Source organism: Delphinus delphis, chromosome 9 (assembly GCF_949987515.2).
Source record: "Delphinus delphis chromosome 9, mDelDel1.2, whole genome shotgun sequence".
NCBI classification, from domain to species: Eukaryota; Metazoa; Chordata; class Mammalia; order Artiodactyla; family Delphinidae; genus Delphinus; species Delphinus delphis.
Window position 1 is genome coordinate 72,957,295 of NC_082691.1, and position 19,284 is coordinate 72,976,578.

At 37.6% G+C, this 19,284-nt stretch overlaps 1 protein-coding gene across 1 annotated transcript in view; it reads left to right on the forward strand.

Annotated features, from left to right (window-relative positions):
• The window catches only part of MDFIC (MyoD family inhibitor domain containing), a 99,654-nt gene extending 81,151 nt beyond the window's left edge, over positions 1-18,503 (forward strand). The window contains exon 5 of the mRNA XM_060019953.1: positions 18,001-18,503. Coding sequence (XP_059875936.1) covers positions 18,001-18,248 — 248 coding nt within the window. The 3' untranslated portion in view covers positions 18,249-18,503. The remainder of the gene's footprint in view (positions 1-18,000) is intronic.
• Positions 18,504-19,284: the final 781 nt, after the last annotated feature.

Sequence of the window (19,284 nt, forward strand, 5' to 3'; positions counted from 1 at the left end):
TAAACCTCACATCAGAGACACCAACTTTTAAGACCTGCAACAGAGAGATGAGCTCCCAAAACATCTAGATTTAATTACCAGTGGGACTCGTTTCTGTGAGACCAACAAGGCTACAGTGACTGAGAAACAAGTCTTAAAGGGCTTGTTTGCTGTGACTCACCTGTCACCTGGGACCAGTGCAAAGACAGCCAATCGAGAGGTACCAAACATTATGTGAAAGAGACTTATTTGCTTAACTTAAAGTATCAACCTGAGGCGCAGGCTTCTAATTTAACACACATCTAAGGGCCTACTGAAGTTCTTTCTGGGGACAGAGGTGGGCAGGCTGCATCTCTGTGCCCCCACCCCACCTCCCTCCAGTTCACTGGGTATCTCCCAGAAAGGAACCTGTACCCTCCTCTAGCACCCTGATTCTTATGGCTGCTGCCCAGGGATATCTCTAGATCACCTAGCTCTGGTGGCCACTGGGGCTTATGCTCAAGGGTCCCAGAAGACCATCACCAAAGGACAAAGAGTTCTTAAATGGCCACACCACCCCCCCCCCCCACCTACCCACACACATCAAGAGGCAATAGTCTTAAGAAACTCTTTCTGTGAAAGAAGCCTATTAGCTTATCTTCATAGCTATGGCCTGAGGGGCAGGCTTCCAATTAAACACACCTCTAAGGGCCTGCAATGTAAACCTGAGGGCAGGCGCTGTCTGTGTGCTCTTCCTCCGCTCTGCTCTGGAGCACCCATGTATCCACCAGGGGAGCTTTTATACACATCTGGTGGCCAGTTTTTATGGTTGCCACCCAGGGGCCAGGGAACGCTCCATGATCGCCTAGCTCAGGAGGCCAGCAGGTCTTGCGTTCCTAGATCCCACGGTACGTAACCAATGGAGAGACAGTTCTTGGCTAGCTATCACTCCCAGGGCACTTCACAGACAGAAGACTAAAACACATCCCCAGTGTTTTTGTGAAAGATGCCTGTTTGCTTGAACTGAGCTTTGGCCGGAGGGGCAGGCTTCTGATTTGGCACTTATCTAGGGGGCTGCAGAGCTACACTTGGGGATGGAGGTCAGTGGGTGCCATCTTTGCGCTGCCTCTCTTCCTTGCTGCAGATCACCAGTATCTCCTGGAAAGGAACTTGTAGACTCGTCTGCCCTGATTTTGTGACTGCTACCCAGGGGATACCTCTAGATTGGTGGCCAGTGAACTTATGCTTGTGGTCCCACAGAAGTGTAATATATTTAAAAGCTGCTAACTAAGGTCTAGCTTCTAATCATCCTGGACCTAGGTGCTGACTGAAATTCTCCTCTTAGGGACACTGTTAGGTCTTGGCACACCCTCAAATACTGGGAGCTGCTAAAAATAAAATAGGCTGCTTCAACAATCACAAAGGTTTGAGAGACAACCAAAGGCTAGGGCAGGATTGAACAGTAAGGTTTATCTCCTATGTGAGGCTACTCCTTCAAGACTGGGAGAGGTGGCTGTTTTCTCTAATACATAGAAGTCAACACAGGGTGTCAAAGAAATTGAAGAAACGGAAATATGTTTCAAATGGCAAAACGAGTAAGAAAAAACTCTCAAAAAAAGCTCTTAATGAAGAAGAGATGAATGATTACCTGATAACAGTTCAAAATAATGGTCATAAAGATGCTCACCAAACTCAGGAGAAGAATGGATGAACATAGTGAGAACTTCAACAAAGAGATGGAAATATGAGACAGTACCAAATAGAACTCACAGAGCTGAAGAACACAAAACTGAACTGAAAAATACACTAGAGGGATTCAACAGCAGACTAGATGAAGTAGAAGGGTCAGTGAACTCAAAAACAGGCAGTGGAACTCTTTAATCAGAGCAGCAGAATGAAAAAAAAAAAAAGGGTGAAGATATTATAGGGGTCCCAGGAGGAGAAGAAAGAGGGAAAAGCGTGAAAAATTATTTTGAGAAATAATGGCTGAAAACTCCCCTTACCTGGAGAACAAAACAGATATCCAGATTCAGGAAGCCCCAAAATTTCCAAATAAGAGAACCCAAAGAGACCCACAAGACACATTATCATGAAAATGTCAAAATTTAAAGACAGAGAGAGAATCTTAAAAGTAGCAAGAGAAGAACAACTGTTACTCATAAGGGAACACCCATAAGACAATAAGCAGATTTTTCAGCAGAAACTTTGCAGGCCAGAAGGGAGTGGCACAATGTATTCAAAATGCAGAAAGAAAACTTCCAACCAGGACTACTTTACCCAGCAAAGTTGTCCTTCAGAACTGAAGGTGAGATAAAGAGTTTTCCAAAAAAGCTAAAGCAAAACAAGTTCATCATCATTAGACTGGCCTTATAAGAAACATGAAAGGGACTTCTTTAAGCTGAAGAGAAAGGGCACTGATTAGTAACAGGAAAACATGAAAGTATAAATCAGAGTGGTAACGGTCAATATATAGTAAAATTCAGAATAATCTAACATTGTAAATGTGGTAGATTAATCACTTATAAAGCAATTACGAGGTTAAAAGACAAAAGTAGTAAAAATAACTTTAACTACAATAAGTAGTCAACCCAACAAGAGGATATGACATTTATATATATTTATGCACCCAACATTGGAGCACCTAAATATATAAAGCAAATATTAGCAGATCTAAAGGGAGAAATAGCTGTACAATAATGGTAGGGGACTTTGATATTCCACTTTCATCAATGGATAGCTGAAACAACATGATGAACTTAACAGATATATTCAAAACATCCATCCAAGAACAGTATGGAGGCTCCTTAAAAAACTAAAAATAGATCTACCGTATGATCCTGCAATCAGCCATAAAAAAGCATGACTTAATGACATTTGCAGCAACATGGATTAGACCTAGAGATTATCATACTAAGTGAAGTAAATCAGACAGAGAAAGACAAATATCATATGATATCACTTAGATATGGAATCTAAAAAAATTGATACAAATGTACTTCTTTATAAAACAGAAACAGACTCACAGAATTAATATTGTTAAATTGGCACTACTACCCAGAGTAATCTACAGACTTAATGGGATCCCTATCAAATTACTCATGACATTTTTCACAGAACTAGAACAAATAATCCTAAAATGTATATGGAACCATAAAAGACCCAGAATTGCCAAAGCAATCCTGAGGAAAAAGAACAAAGGAGGAGGCATAACCCACCCAGACTTCAGACAATACTACAAAGCTACAATAATCAAAACAGTGTGACATTGGCACAAAAACAGACATACAGATCAATTGAATGGAATAGAGAGCCCAGAAATAAACCCATACACCTATGGTCAATTAATCTTCGACAGAGGAGGCAAGAATATAAAATGGGAAAAAGACAGACTCTTCAGCAAGTGGTGCTGGGAAAGTTGGACAGCTGCATGTAAATCAATGAAGTTAGAACACACCCTCACATCATGCACATAAATAAACTCAAAATGGCTTAAAGACTTAAACATAAAACATGACACCATAAAACTCCTGGAAGAGATCATAGGCAAAACATTCTTTGATGTAAATCATACCAGTGTTTTCTTAGGTCAGTCTCTCAAGGCAATAGAAATAAAAACAGAAATAAACAAATGAGACCTAAACAAACTTACAAGCTTTTGCACATCAAAGGATACCATAAACAAAACAGAAAGGCAGCCTACAGAATGGGAGAAAATATTTGCAAACAATGCAAGCAACAAGGGCTTAATTTCGAAAATATACAAACAGCTCATGCAACTCAACAATAACAAAAAAAAAAACCTAAACCAAAAAATGGGCAGAAGACCTAAATAGACATTTCTCCAAAGAAGACATACAGACGGCCAATAGATGCATGAAAAGATGCTCAGCATCACTAATTATTAGAGAAATGCAAATCAAAACTACCATGAGGTACCACCTCACACCAGTCAGAATGGCCATCATTAAAATGTCTACAAATAACAAATGCTGGAGAGGGTGTGGAGAAAAGGGAACCCTCCTATACTGTTGTGGGAATGTAAATTGGTGCAGCCACTATGGAAAACAGTATAGAGGTTCCTCAAAAAACTAAAAATAGAGTTGCCATATGATCCAGCAATCTCACTCCTGGGCATATACCCAGACAAAACTATAGTTTGAAAAGATACATGCACCCCTATGTTCACAGCAGCACTATTTACAATAGCCAAGACATGGAAACAACCTAAATGTCTATCAACAGATGAATGAATAAAGAAGATGTGGTACATATATACAATGGAATACTACTCAGCCATAAAAAAGGAATGAAATAATGCCATTTGCAGCAACATGGATGGACCTAGAGATTATCATACTAAGTGAAGTAAGTCAGAAAGAGGAAGACAGATACTATATGATATAACTTATGTTGATTTGTGTCATACATTTGATTCCACATATACCTATGAAACAAAAACAGACTCACAGACATAGAGAACAGACTGATGGTTGCCAAGGGGTGGGGGTGGGGGGGTTAGGAGAGGGAAGGAATGGGAGTTTGGGGTTAGCAGAGGCAAACTATTACATATAGGTTAGATACACAACAAGGTCCTGCTGTAGAGCACAGGGAACTATATTCAATATCCTGTGACAAACCATAATGAAAAGCATGAAAAAATGTCATTTGCATAACTGAGTCACTTTGCTGTACACAAGAAATTAACACAACATTGTAAATCAACTATATGTATATATAAAACTGGAATATTCACAAATGTGTAGTGATTAGACAACATGCTATCAAATACCAGTGGGTCAAAGAAGAAGTCAAAAGAGAAATAAAATACCTTGAGACAAATGAAATGGAAATACAACATATCAAAACTTATGGGACAAAGCAAAAGCAGTTCTATGTGGAAAATTTACAGTAATAAATGCCTACCTCAAGAAACAAGAAAAATCTCTAACAGCCTAACTTATACCTCAAGGAACTAGAAAAAGAAAAACAAACAAAGCCCTAAGTTAGTAGAAGGAAGGAAATAACAAAAATCAGAGTGGAAATAAGTGAAATAGATAAACAAAATTGATAGACCTTTAGCTAAACCTTTAGCTAGACTCACCAAGAAAAAGAGAGGTGACTCAAATAAAATCAGAAATGAAAGAGGGGACATTATAACTGATACCATAGAAATACAAGGGAACATAAGGGACTACTACTATGAGCAATTATACACCAACAAATTGGACAACTTAAAAGAAATGGATACATTTCTAGAAATATGCAACCTACTAAGATTGAATCAGGAAGAAATAGAAATCCAAAAAGACCCATTTTTAAGAAGGAGATTGAATCAGTAATAAAAAACAAAACAAAAAAACCCCCGGAAAAACCCAAAACCTTCTAATAAACAAAAGTCAGGACCAGACAGCTTTATTGGTGAATTCTGCCAAACCTTTAAAGAAGAATTAATACCAATCCTTCTCAAACTCTTCCAAAAACTAGAAGAGGACGGAAAACTTCCAAATTTTTGTGAGGCCAGCATTACTCTGATACCAAAAATAAACAAAGACACCACAAGAAAAGAAATTACTGGACAATATCCTTGATGAACAGAGATGCAAAAATCCTTAACAAAATATCAGCTAACTGAATTCAACAATACATTAAAAGTATCTTACACCATGATCAACTGGGGTTTATTCCAGGGATGCAAGTATGGTTCCACATCCACAAATCAGTCAGTGTGATACACCACATTAACAAAATGGAGGATAAAAATCATGATCATCTCAACAGATGTAGAAAAAGCATTTTACAAAATGCAACATCCATTTGTGATAAAAACCCTCAAAGTGGGCAGAGAGGGAGCATACCTCAACACAATAAAGGCCATATATGACATGCGCACAGCTAACATACTCAACAGTAAAAGCTGAAAGATTTTCTTCTAGGATCAGGAACAAAACAAGGATGCCTATTCTCACCACTTTTATTCAGCATAGTACTGGAAGCCCTAGACAGAGCATTTAGGCAAGAAAAAGAAGTAGACATCCAATTTAAAAAGAAGAAGTAAAACTGTCTCTGTTTGCAGATGACATGATCTTGTAGAAAACCGTGTAAAGACACTTCCAATAACTGTTAGATCTAATCAATGAAGTCAGTAAAGTTGCCATATCCAATATTAGTATAAAAAAATCTGTTCCATTTCTATACACTAATAATAAACTATCAAACTTAAGAAAATAATCCCATTTATAACTGCATGAAAATGAATAAAATACCCAGGAATAAATTTAACCAAGGAGATGAAAGACCTCTACACTGAACACTATAAGACATTGTTGAAAGAAATTGAAGAAAATAAATAAATGGGAAGATACTTGTGCTCATGGATTGGAAGAATTAATATTATTAAAACGTCCATACCCTCGAAAGCAATATACAGATTCAATGCAATCCCTATCAAAATTCCAATGGCATTTTTCACAGAAATAGAACAAACAATCCTAAAATTTGTATGGAACTACAAAAGACCCAGAATAGTCGAAGCAATCTTGAGAAAGGAACAAAACTTCAGAAATTATGTGCTCTGATTTTGACTATATCAAAACTGTAGTAATCAAAGCAGTATGGTATTGGCATAACAAACAGACACATTGACCAATGGAACAGAATAGAGGGCTCAGAAATGAGCCCACGGATATTGGTCGATTAATTTATGCAAAGGAGCCAAGAATATACAATGGGGAAAGGACAGACATTTTATAAATGATGCTGGGAAAACTGGATAGTTTTCTCATTCAAAAGAATGAGACTGGACCACTATCTTACACCATACACAAAAATTAATATAGACTGAAGACTTGAATGTAAGACCTGAAACTATAAAACTCCTAGCAGAAAACATAGGTAGTAAGATCCTTGATATAGGTCTTGGTGATGATTTTTTAGATTTGATCCAAAAATCGAAGGCATTGCCTTTAAAGCAAAAATAAACAAGTGAGACTACTTCAGACTAAAAAGCTTATTCGAAGCAAAGGAAACCATCGACAAAATGAAAAGGCAGCCTACTAAATGGGAGAAAGTATATGCAAATTGGGATTAATATCCAAAATATATAAAGAATTCATATAGCTCAATAGCAAAGAAACAAACGATATGATTAAAAAAACCACAATGAGATATCACCTCGCACCTGTTAGAATGGCTGTTGTCAAAAAGACAAGAAATAAGAAGTGTTGGGACTTCCCTGGTGGCTCAGTGGTTGGAAGTCCACCTGCCAATGCAGGGGACATGGGTTTGATCCCTGGTCCAGGAGGATCCCACATGCCACAGAGCAACTAAGCCTGCAAGCCACAACTACTGAAGCCCATGCGCGTAGAGCCTGTGCTCGGCAGCAAGAGAAGCCACCGCAATGAGAAGCCCGTGCACCGCAGTGAAGAGTAGCCCCCGCTCTCTGCAACTAGAGAAAAGCCCACGTGCAGCAATGAAGACCCAACACAGCCAAAAAAAAGAAAAAAAGAAATAAGAAGTGTTGGTGAGATCGTGGAGAAAAGGGAAAACTTGTGCACTGTTGATGGGAATGTAAATTGGTAGTCACTATGGAAAACACTATGGAGGTTTCTTAAAAAATTAAAATAGAACCACCATGTGTGGGCTTCCCTGGTGGCACAGTGGTTAAGAATCCACCTGCCAATGCAGGGGACACGGGTTCGAGCCCTGGTCTGGGAAGATCCCACATGCCGTGGAGCATCTAAGCCCGTGTGCCACAACTACTGAGCCCACGTGCCACAACTATTGAAGCCCATGCACCTAGAGCCCATGCTCCACAACAAGAGAAGCCACCGCAATGGGAAGCCCTGAGAAGCCCACGCACGGCAACAAAGAGTAGCACCCGCTCATCGCAACTAGAGAAAGCCCGTGCACAGCAATGAAGACCCAAGGCAGCCAAAAATAAATTAAAAAAAAAAAAAAGATAAGTAATATTAAAAAAAAAAAAAGAACTACCATGTGATCCAGCAATTCCACTTCTGGGTATTATCTGAAGGAAATAAAAACACTAAGTCGAAAAGGCATATGCAACCCAGTGTTCATTGCAGCATTATTTACAATAGCCAAGATGTGGAAACAATCTAAGTGTCCATGAATCAATGAATGATTAAAGAAAATGTGGAAATTTATGCCATGGAATATTATTCAGCCATTAAAAAGAAGGAAACCTTGCCATTTGCGACAACATGGATGGACCTTCAGAGCATTATGCTAAGTGAAATAAATCAAAGACAAATATCATTATGATCTTATATGTGGCCTCTTACAAACAACAGCAGCTAGGAGCTATAGACACAAGGACCAGGTTGCTGGTGGCTGGAGGCTAGGGGTGGGGGTGGGCAAAATGGTTGCAGGGGGTCAAAAGCTACAAATTTCCAGTTATAAAATAAATAAGTCATATGGATTGACTATAGTTAGTAATACTGCATTACATATTTGAAATTTTTCTGATAGACATTAGATCTTTAAAGTTTTCATCACAAGAAAAAAAAGTTGTAACTATGTGCAGTGATGGATGTTACTGAGACATATTGTGATCATTTTGCATTATATACATATATGGAATCATTACATTGTACACCTGAAACCAATGTTGTATGTCAACTATACCTCAATAAAAATGAATAAATAGCATCCCGTATGGCAAAGGTATTATTTTACTATCATCACCTTTTACATGATCACCCAACTGCAGTACTACATGGCTTTTAAAAAAAAAAAAAGGCTGATTTTTCTCATAATATACCTCGCACAATATTTAAACAAGCACAAATCAGAAATGAAATTGAAAGGTGAATTGTTAAATAAACACAGTTACAAAAGTGAAAACAGGAAAATATTAAGTTAAGCTTTTGGGAGAGATTTCTTACATCATTTTTATACAAATATATATTTTCCTTAAACCTAGAGGATTTACTTATTTTTTGTCCTAACCATAGATGATATTGTGACCAACTTTAGCAGACTGTTTATACAGTGACTCTTTCTAGGAAAATGCTTTTAAGATCTAAAGTAGATTTTGTTATCCAAAAGTTATATTCAACCTTCCTATTAATTAAACTTTTTGGATTAGAGATATTTCAGCTGGCCAACTTAATAAAATTACCATTGAGTAGGTTCAAGTATGGTTTTCCTCTGTTTTTGCTTTCTAGCTTCCTGAGAAAATAAATGGATAATAGTTTAAATATGGAAAATGATTATTATTTTTAAATCTCCTGTCATAGCCAAACATAAGATTGACTAAATCTTTCTGGGCAGATTTCTGCTCCACTCTTCTGCAGATTCTGTCTCTTAGAACTACCTTCTTGATTCTCTCTTTTAAAGTATTTGAACTATGAACAGCCTTTTATAAACCTCCTTAGGTTAAAATTGAATGGCCCTATTCTGTTGTGGTAATCAGAGCGAATGAAACATCGAAAGGTAGAGAGTTGTACCCTCTCTAGAATAAATATTTTGCCATTATCTTTGTTGCTATCACAGTAACATTAATAAGTATGTACATGAATTCTTTACTGAGTACTTTATATACATTGTCTCTTTTAATACTTACCATAACCCTATGAGGACAGTACTGTTATTACCAGCTATCAAATGTGTGATCTTAAAGTGCTGTAGAGGTTCAGTAAACTCATATGCATAATACTTGCACCATTGCTCTTTTTTCACTCTTCTTTCCCTGCCTCTCTGTCCACATACTAACTGTGCATTTTAAGTGTTTTAAATAAACACCTCTACTAACTGAGTGTTTACTCCCTGGCAGATTTCTGTGTTAAGCTCCTGGGAAACAAAAGGTGACCTGATATATATGTTATCTTCCTAGACTTTATAAAGTGTGACTCTTTAGAAAGGAATACTTGAATCAGTGCTATAGTTAAGTCATGACCAACAATTACTGGATCAAATCTCTCTTGAGAGTTTGGAATATTTAATGAATCAGCAACAGAGGAGGCAGCAGGGCAAACAAATAAGAGAATCAAAAAAAAAAAATCTGTGCTATCCACTTACTGTAATTTAAAATACGAATGCACTTCCCACAGGAGGAGGATGGATTCTAGGATTTGGACACGTGTTAGGTATATGATTGAGGAGTCCTTTTGTGGGGTGTGGGAGAATGGTACTGTTTTTTTCTATAGTTCTTTTGAGTTTATTGAGAGGAAAGATAATAGTAAAGGTTATTGTTCAGTTTCTGTAAGTGTGGGGTCCTCTTTGTGCTGCAGTGGAAAATGCAGCTCCTCTCTTTCTTTTACCTCCTGACCTATCTCGCTTTCTTCCCTACTAGGAAAATGTTGACTGTGTTTTGGCTAAGATGCATGGCCTCGAGGGGACAGCAGTGTGCCAGAGGGCTCTGTGTGGGAGGCATACTTCAGGCCAATTTATGCAAGCAGCAGGTCATTCTAGGGCTGTAGGCCAGAATGCTGTGCGTCCTCTGGCTTGGAGACATGCAGCTACTTGGAGCTAAGCTATCGTGCCGTCTTAGTAAATATTTCCTGCCCCCGTGACCACTTGAGGAGCAGAACTCCCTGGAGATGTCTGTGTCTCGTCCCTCACAGCTGGCTTTTCACAGAGGCCAGATACTGACTTAGCCATCCTGGCTGCAATTCAGGATGACCAAAACCCACTTTCAGCCTGCTTTTTGATTTTGTATTGAGAAACAGTTGCAGCAAAGCAATATCTGGGAAGAGGAATGCCTCTTGCTCTGCATGGTGAGTCCCCCTGTGCCCTCCCAGGGCGGATGTGAGCCTTAGCAGCTAAAGACATGGGGACACCTGTGGGTTCTCTGTGGCTTTGATTATAAAGCTAGAGTCAGGTTTGATCGCAATACAATCTCCCAAATTACTGATTACACATAACTGACTGTTCATGCTTTAACCTGCATTTGCTCTTTGGCATACTGTTGACCTGTTGAAAAAAATAATGAACCCCTGTTTCTTAGTATATAGTCTACATGATGGGGACCTGATTAAGAAAGTATTTTCAAGCATTTTCAGTCATAGGAAATGTTATTAGAGATCAGTCAAGATAAGACACATACAAATCTACCTTCGCTTAAAAATGGGTTATGGGTTATTCTCAGAATTCACTGTTCTTTGCCCTTCCCTGTACTCTGCTGTACAGTGTCTTTGTTTCAAGAGACTCAAAGCACCTGTCATACCACATCTTAAAAGAAGGAAACTAAAAAAAATAGACTTATTTAGACTACAGCTGAGTTTCCTGTGCAAAGAGTTTTCTGATGGTTCTTAGGGTTCCTTTCACTATAACTGCTCTCCTCACATTTGCCTAGTATTTTGAGCCATCTATGATTGGGTAAAGCAATTTGGGATTTTATTATTAAATTCGTGTATTCTTATAAAAATAAGTCTTCCATCTCATTTCAAGAGAACAAAGGCCCTCAGATCAGTCACAGATATTTTCACCAGTCATCAAAGATGCTGTTTAAGTAAGTTTCAGTTGTTACCTTCAGGGTGTTGGGAAGCTAGACACTTGCCAGATATGCCAGCTGCATGGATTTAACATTGATGACCTTTCAGAGGACCCAGAGATTTTGTTTGGGTTTGTGTCTGCAAGTAATTCGTAACAGTTTTTTTAAGAGTCAAATGTTATGCTAAAGATTTCCTTTTATGCTTTCTTTTTAGTTCCTTGGCTGCTGGTGTGTTTCTCTGTTTTCCTAAATTTACAGTAGCTGTCAGTCTTGTGCTGAGTTCTCCTCTCAGTAATACACTGAATTGTGCAATTCTTTTGGGCCTAGTTTGGAACAGGCATTCTTCCCAGAACCTAGTTGGCTTCTCAAAGGTTAAACACTTTTGGCAAACAACTGCAAATATGACCGAATAAAACCATGAAAATGAAAAACCACAAGAACAGCAGGAAAAACAATTATTTCTGACAGTGAACTACATGGATGCAGAGGACTCGTCTCTTTTAAAGTTTGTTTCTCCGTTTAGGTCTTCTTAGTTTGTTAATTCTTACGATCCTCTCTTTGCTTCAAATAAAACCAACAACATAATGCCTTTTATGATTCTCCATCCCCCTGGGGGTGGGAGGGGTGGCAGTGACAGAAACTGTAACAGCTGTTTCTTCTTGGTTTATTTTAACCTTTTCGTTACCCCAATCACAATCAAACTACTCTTTCTAGAACACAACTGAAAAGAAAAATGCTTTTGGAAAGGAATACAAACCAGATTATTAAATTGATTTGATAGGATTTAGGGATTCAGTTTTTGGTTTCTTTTTTTGTTGTCATGTCTTAAGTATTTCTCTACTTATAAACTACAGAAAATGAATGTGTTTCTGGTAGATGTTTCTGTAAATGCACCTTGCTTAATATCACTTTAATAACTAAAATGAATTTTGGTTTGTGGCTTCTTTCCGTGCCCTAATCATAGATTTGATTTTTCAGAGCAGCCCAAAGTGCTTGTCTAGTAAATTATGTAGGACCTACGTTTTAAGAGGATGACTATTTTTGTAAGTTTTAGTATTTACATAAAGGGCTTATTCTTTTGAGAACTCTGTCATAACCGTATATTTTACCAGTAGAGTTCCTATATAATCTCTACAATGGTTCTGTTCATATAAATATGAACCTTAATTTTTAAGTTTTAAATTTAGATTTCTTTTGATTGACACATCACCTCTCTCTTGGCTGCCTACGTCTTATGTCTGTTTCAACAATGTAACTGGAAGTTTATGAGTTCTCCAACTCAGCAGCTTTGCTCTTAACATGTTGAAGGATAACACTTACTATCAAGTCTTCATTAAAACTAAAATTCAGAATCATCTTTAGAAAGGAAATGTGAATCGAGGCTGAAAACAGATCAGCAAGACAAATCAGCAGAAATCAGTTGGATTTATAACTGGTCTTCTTCCCGCCAGGAAGATGAACTGTTAGAAGTGACCCATCCCTGTACTGGCAGCATAGCATGCTGGATTAGACCATGGATTACACAGGCAGGTTGTGTGGGTTCTGACCCTGCCTACTACTTCCTGACTCTGTGACTTTGAGAAGATTTCCTAAGTTTTCTGTAATCTGTCTGTGGTAAAATGGGGATAATACCATTACTGCTTCTTAGGGATGTTATTTGAATCAAATGAATTAGTATTTGTAAAGAGCTTAAACCAGAATTTAACAGAATTGCCAAGTTTCTTAAATAGTTAAAAAAATTGAAAGAGTGATGAAAATATCTCTTCTCCTAAGATTACACATTCTTAATTAATAAATGCTTTTTTCTTCATTAATGCCAGGCTTCTTATTCTATGTAAAACCATTGCTTGTATCTATTGTACAAATTACACTATATGACCCAGCAATCCCACTACTGGGCATATACCCAGAGAAAACCATAATTCAAAAAGACACATGTACCCCAATGTTCATTGCAGCACTATTTACAATAGCCAGGTCATGGAAGCAACCTAAATGCCCATTGGCAGGCGAGTGGATAAAGAAGATGTGGTACATATATACAATGGAATATCACTCAGCCATAAAAAGGAATGAAGTTGGGTCATTTGTAGAGATGTGGATGGACCTAGAGACTGTCATACAGAGTGAAGTAAGTGAGAAAGAGAAAAACAATATCGTATATTAACGCATACATGTGGAATCTAGAAAAATGGTACAGATGAACCGGTTTGCAAGGCAGAGACAGAGACACAGATGTAGAGAACAAACCTATCGACACCAAGGGGGGAAAGCTGGGGGATGGGGGTGGGGTGGAGAGTGGGATGAATTGGGAGATTGGGATTGACATATATACACTAATATGTATAAAATAGATAATAAGAACTTGCTGTATAAAAAATAAATAAAATAAAATACAAAAAAAGAGAAATTACACTATGTTGTTGAAGACAGTCTAGAAAACGAGTGTTCGATCTATTTGCGCTAAGAATTTATTTTTTCATGTTCCTTGTTTACTAAAAATGCAAAGTTTAACAGACTTCAATTACTTTGTAGATCTTGTTGGCTAAAAGCAGGAGTTTGGAGAGATTCTATTCTTGGCTTAGGGCTTCTGATTTTTGTATAACAACCATCATTATTGTCTAAGATCTGGAAGGGACTTTGATTGTCAAATTAATATGTTCTATGAGCACCAATGAGTTGTTTAGTTGGGGATGTCACTCCCATTCCTCCTCATCCTGAGGGCAGCTGATTTCACATGTTACGTTCAGTCCCTCCCTCCTGATTACTTACTGTTTTCCCCTCCCTTTCTGTATATCGGAATGGCTGGACTCCCTTGTTTTGAATCAAACGCTAAAACTTTTTATTTCTTTCTGCTACTGGATCTTGTTAATGCCTCCTCTCCTTTTCACTGACTCATTTGCCAAACTTGGCTATCTGCCACTTTACTTCCTCAGCCTTATTATCACGTATCTTCAGCTCAAAACAAGATTTGAATTTCTCTTCATCAGTTCAAACTCTCAAGGTCTAAATGATAACTCATCTGTATCTTATCTCTTTTAACTACAAAAAGCCACATACTGAGAGAGGACAATCATACTTGACAAGAGACTGATGTCTTGACTATATCAAGAACTTCTACAAATCAATAAGAGAAAAAGGCAGTTCAATAGAAAAGTGAGGGGAATACATGAACACCTGTTTCAAAGGTGAAACATGAGTGGCCAAAAACATGATAAGATGTTCAAACTTATTAGTAAACAAGTAAATGCAAAATAAAACCACCATGAGATGCCATTTCACACTCAATGAATTGGCATATATGAAAATATGCCAGTTTCATAGATTGGTGAAGATGTGGAACAATGAGCATTCTCATACTTGGTTGGTGGGAATACATTTTGGAGCAATCACTTTGAAAGCAAATGTGGTATTACCTAACTTGATTAAACGTATGCATATCCTGTGGCCCAACAATTCTACTGCTAGTTATTTGGCATGTGTACTCTAGGAGACCTGCACAAAACTGTTTCAAACATTAATGTTTGGAATAGCAAAACACTGGAAATGACCAAAATATTCCTAAGTAGGATGAATGAATAAATTACAGTGTGTTAAATCAATGGAATACTGTACATCTAGAAAACAAGTGAACTTTAGCTACATGAATCAAGAAGGGTAAGTCTGAAACACATAATATTGAGGAAAAATGCTACTTATGGGAATTTATGTGGTATCGTTTCCTTTCTGATAGATTATGTAGGGACATTTACACATTCACTGTTGTATAAAGTACAATGAAAAGCAAGGGAAGAGGAAGATGATTTAGGAAGGGACCAAAGGAGGCTTCAAAGGTATCATTACCCTCTATTTCTAAGGCTGGGTGGGAAGGCCATTCTTTCCCCTTTAAGACTGATAGATTCACTACATACAGTTCAATGTATATTTTATGATTAATACATAAAGAATCTAATGCTCAATAACTATACTTAATGTTTTCAGTATCAAGTGAGTTTTTGTGGATTCCTCCTCTTAGTCTTGAAATATAAGCATTCCACAGTAGAATACAAAGTTAAGGTTAGAAGTGCCCTTAGAATTAGTTAATATGGATATTTGTTTGAAGACATATTGAATAGAACTGGGTTGCTTTCCAGTTAAACACTAGTTTCTTAATAGGAGTAATAATAATAAAGCTAGCTCTTTATAACATTTCAGATATTTTACAAATCACGATAACATAATCCTGGAAAAACTCTACTGAACAGATACATATAAGATATTAGGATAAAAATTTATAGAAAGAATGTAGAAAGAGGGAAACTATAGACTCTCTAGAAACAAAGAACTTTCCAAGGCTGTGGACTTGGATCCATGAAGTTGATCTTACTGTTCTCCTAATATGATTGGATATAGTAAACCCCACTTATTTGTGGTTTTGCTTTCCATGGTTTCATTTTCCCACAGTCAATTGCAACACCAAAGTATTAAATGGAATACTTTAGAAATAAACAATTCATAAGTTTTAAATTGCATGTTGCCCTGAGTAGCATGATGAAATCTCATGCCTTCCCACTCCATCCCACGCGAAACATGAATTATCCCTTTGTCCAGCATGTTTCACCTGACCATCACTTAGAAGCCCTCTTGGTTATCAGACCGACTGTCGCAATATTGCGGTGCTTGTGTTCAAGTAATTTTTATTTTACATAATAATGGCTCCAAAGCACAAGAGTAGTGATGCTGGCAACTCAGATATGCCAAAGAGATGCTGTAAAGTAATTCTTTAAGTGAAAAGGTGAAAGTTCTCAGTAAGGAAAGAAAAAAAATTATATGCTGAGGTTGCTAAAGTCTATGGTAAGAATGACTCTTCTATCCATGAAATTGTGAAGAAGGAGAAAGAAATTTGTGATAATTTTGCTGTCATACCTCAAACTGTAAAAACTTATGGCCACAGTACCTAATAAGTTTGTAGTTAAGATAGAAAAAGCATTAAATTTGTACAAGATATTTCAAGAGAGACTACATTCACATAAATTTTATTACCGAATATTGTTATAATTGTTCTCTTTTACTAGCAGTTATTATTGTTAATCTCTTTGCCTAATTTATAAGTTAAACTTCATCATTGGTGTGTATACATGGGAAATAAATGGTATATATAGAGCTCAGTATTATCCGTGATTTCATGCATCCACTGGGGGTCTTGGAATGTATCCCCCAGTAATAAAGGAGGACTGCTGTACTACTAAACACATTAGGGGAAGATTACAGTTCTGTGATCTTTTTCCAATTGCTCCATAGACAATTTTACATGAGAGTGGGCTTGGCACTGAGAAGATTGGGAGGAAACATTGGTGTGTTTTTTAGCTTTTTTTTTTTTTTTTTTCCACACCGCATGTCTTACGGGATCTCAGTTCCCTGACCAGGGATTGAACCCGGACCACGGCAGTGAAAGCCGGGAATCCTAACCACTAGGCCACCAGAGAACTCCTAGACTTTATTTCTGCAGCCAACTCTGGAGTTTTCCTTTTTGAGTTTTTTCTGACTCTCTCCCCTTTTTGCCATCTGGCATGTAGAGTATGCATTTCCCACATTTCCCCCTTTTACAAAGTTACAGACTCTCTACAAAGTTGGGGACTACAGAGGAACGGCAGTGTTCAAGGAGTTGGGGAGTTTATGATGGAATACACAATTTGATGAAACTCCATCAAAGGCACTCAGTCGTAAAGCCAAATACAGAAATACACAAGTCATGTGACAGTGGGATGCGGGTAGGGATTGTTCCGTACCCTTGTTGTTGTTGGAAGCAGAATCCCCTCATTAAAGCTTGCATTGTATGAAATTTAAAAAAGAAAAGAAAAAGAAGGAAAGGAATACAAATACAAACCCAGAAATAATCCTGCTAAAAATTCACAAATATTTCTGAAAATAGACAAATGTCTTATAACATTGGTCTTAAATTATTTTTATTGAATGTGTTAAAGTCCTCCAGAAATAGAAATTTTCTTCAGTTGTTCCTTATACTTACTTGCCCCAAAATTCTACAGGAAAGAAGTTTAGAACATTGGTGTACTAAATTTATTAGATTGTAATCCATTTGATTTCTCACTTTTTTATATCAGTTCATGAAATTTATTGTTTAGAGAGGCATCACTAGAGATGTCTCGGGAAATAATAGAAATGTAAAGTACTTTGCCACACAGGAAGTGGAAAAGCAATTTCTATTTTCTGAAGGACTATAATGTCATGGAGTCATTTAGCAGAGAGCAGTAGATAGCGAAGACGGATGAGAGGCATAGAAAAGTGCAGGACCGGTGCACAGTGTGTGAGTAATACTCTAACCCACATGCACACACACATATACACAAGTACAATCCTTTTTTTTTTTTTTTTCCAGATCCAGTATCTACTTCTAAAGATTGCTCATCTAGAATTTAACTTGTTTCTTTTTATGCTTCCAGCCCACAAAAGACTACCAAGACTGCATGTCATTAGGTTCTGGATTACTTAATTATTTTCATCCATTCTTATTATTCAGTATATTGATGATTTATATATTTTGTGTTCCTCCTTTTTCTGACTATGTGGCCTCCTCCCAACTGAAAATGAAGATTGCTGTGTCCACTGTATCCTGGCCTGTCTGTTCTGTGAATTCCTGACCCTCTGCAATATTGTCCTGGGACAAGCTTCGTGTGGCATCTGCACCTCTGAAGCCTGCTGCTGTTGCTGCGGAGATGAAATGGGAGATGACTGTAACTGCCCTTGTGACATGGATTGTGGCATCATGGATGCCTGTTGCGAATCATCAGACTGTTTGGAAATCTGTATGGAATGCTGTGGAATTTGTTTTCCTTCGTAAATATTTATCTTCTGTTTGCATTAAAACTGGAGAGTGTTTTAAAATTTTTCTTTTAAGGGGGAAAGAAAAGCACGTGGTAAGATTCTCATCAAACAATCCAGTATTTGCACTGTTAACTCATTATTTTAGGAAATCTCTGAGAGCCTTTTTTCTCCTCTAACCAAATCTACATGGTTTAATATGTGAAATTTTAACTACTTTTAGACTTCTTAATAGGTTACAATGACTGAGGGACATTTTGACAAAACAGAAAGAAAGGAAGGGAGGGAGGGAGGGAGGAAGGCAGGGAGAGAGGGAGGGAGGAAGGAAGGGAGAGAGGGAGGGAGGAAGGAAGGGAGAGAGAGAGGGAGAAAGAAAAAGACAAAATGTCTCCTCCTTTATTTACTTATTTCTATTTCTTTTAACCATTCTTAGGAGCCCCTTGCTCCAAATGTATTATTTCTCAGTGGTTATTTAAATCAGACAATTTACTTGTGATGTTTATTAATGGTTAAAAGTAAGTATTCTTTACACTTTGGGAAACAAACCCACACAGTTGTCGGGGACCCAGTGTTCATCTCCATGCTGTGTTCGCCACTCGCTCAGCAAACGCTGAGTGCCTACTGTGTGTAATCTCCTGCTGCAACACAGAGATGGATGTCATTCAGCTCCAATCCAGAGGAGCATAGGAAAGTTTAGAAGAGGAAAGAGACTGTAAAGAATAAACCAGCCCCCAGGGCATATTGAAGTGAGGATTATGAGAGAGAGAAACTCAGAAGGCTATAGGAATACACAGAAAGGAAAGCTAATGTCTACTGGAATATTCAGAAGGCTTCAAGGAGAATGTGGCATTTGAAGGAGGCCTCTTAGGATGAGTGATTCATCTGCTGCTTGAATGAATTAGATTTAGGACCAAGTTTTAGGTGACTAGCCTGAGCTGTGTGTGCCCTTGAGCTGTTAGAAGAAAAACGCCTTAAGTATGTATTTTCTTTTTTTAAACTATAAAATTAACTAATAATATGCATTTTTTACACAATTTAGATGTTATGATAAAGTT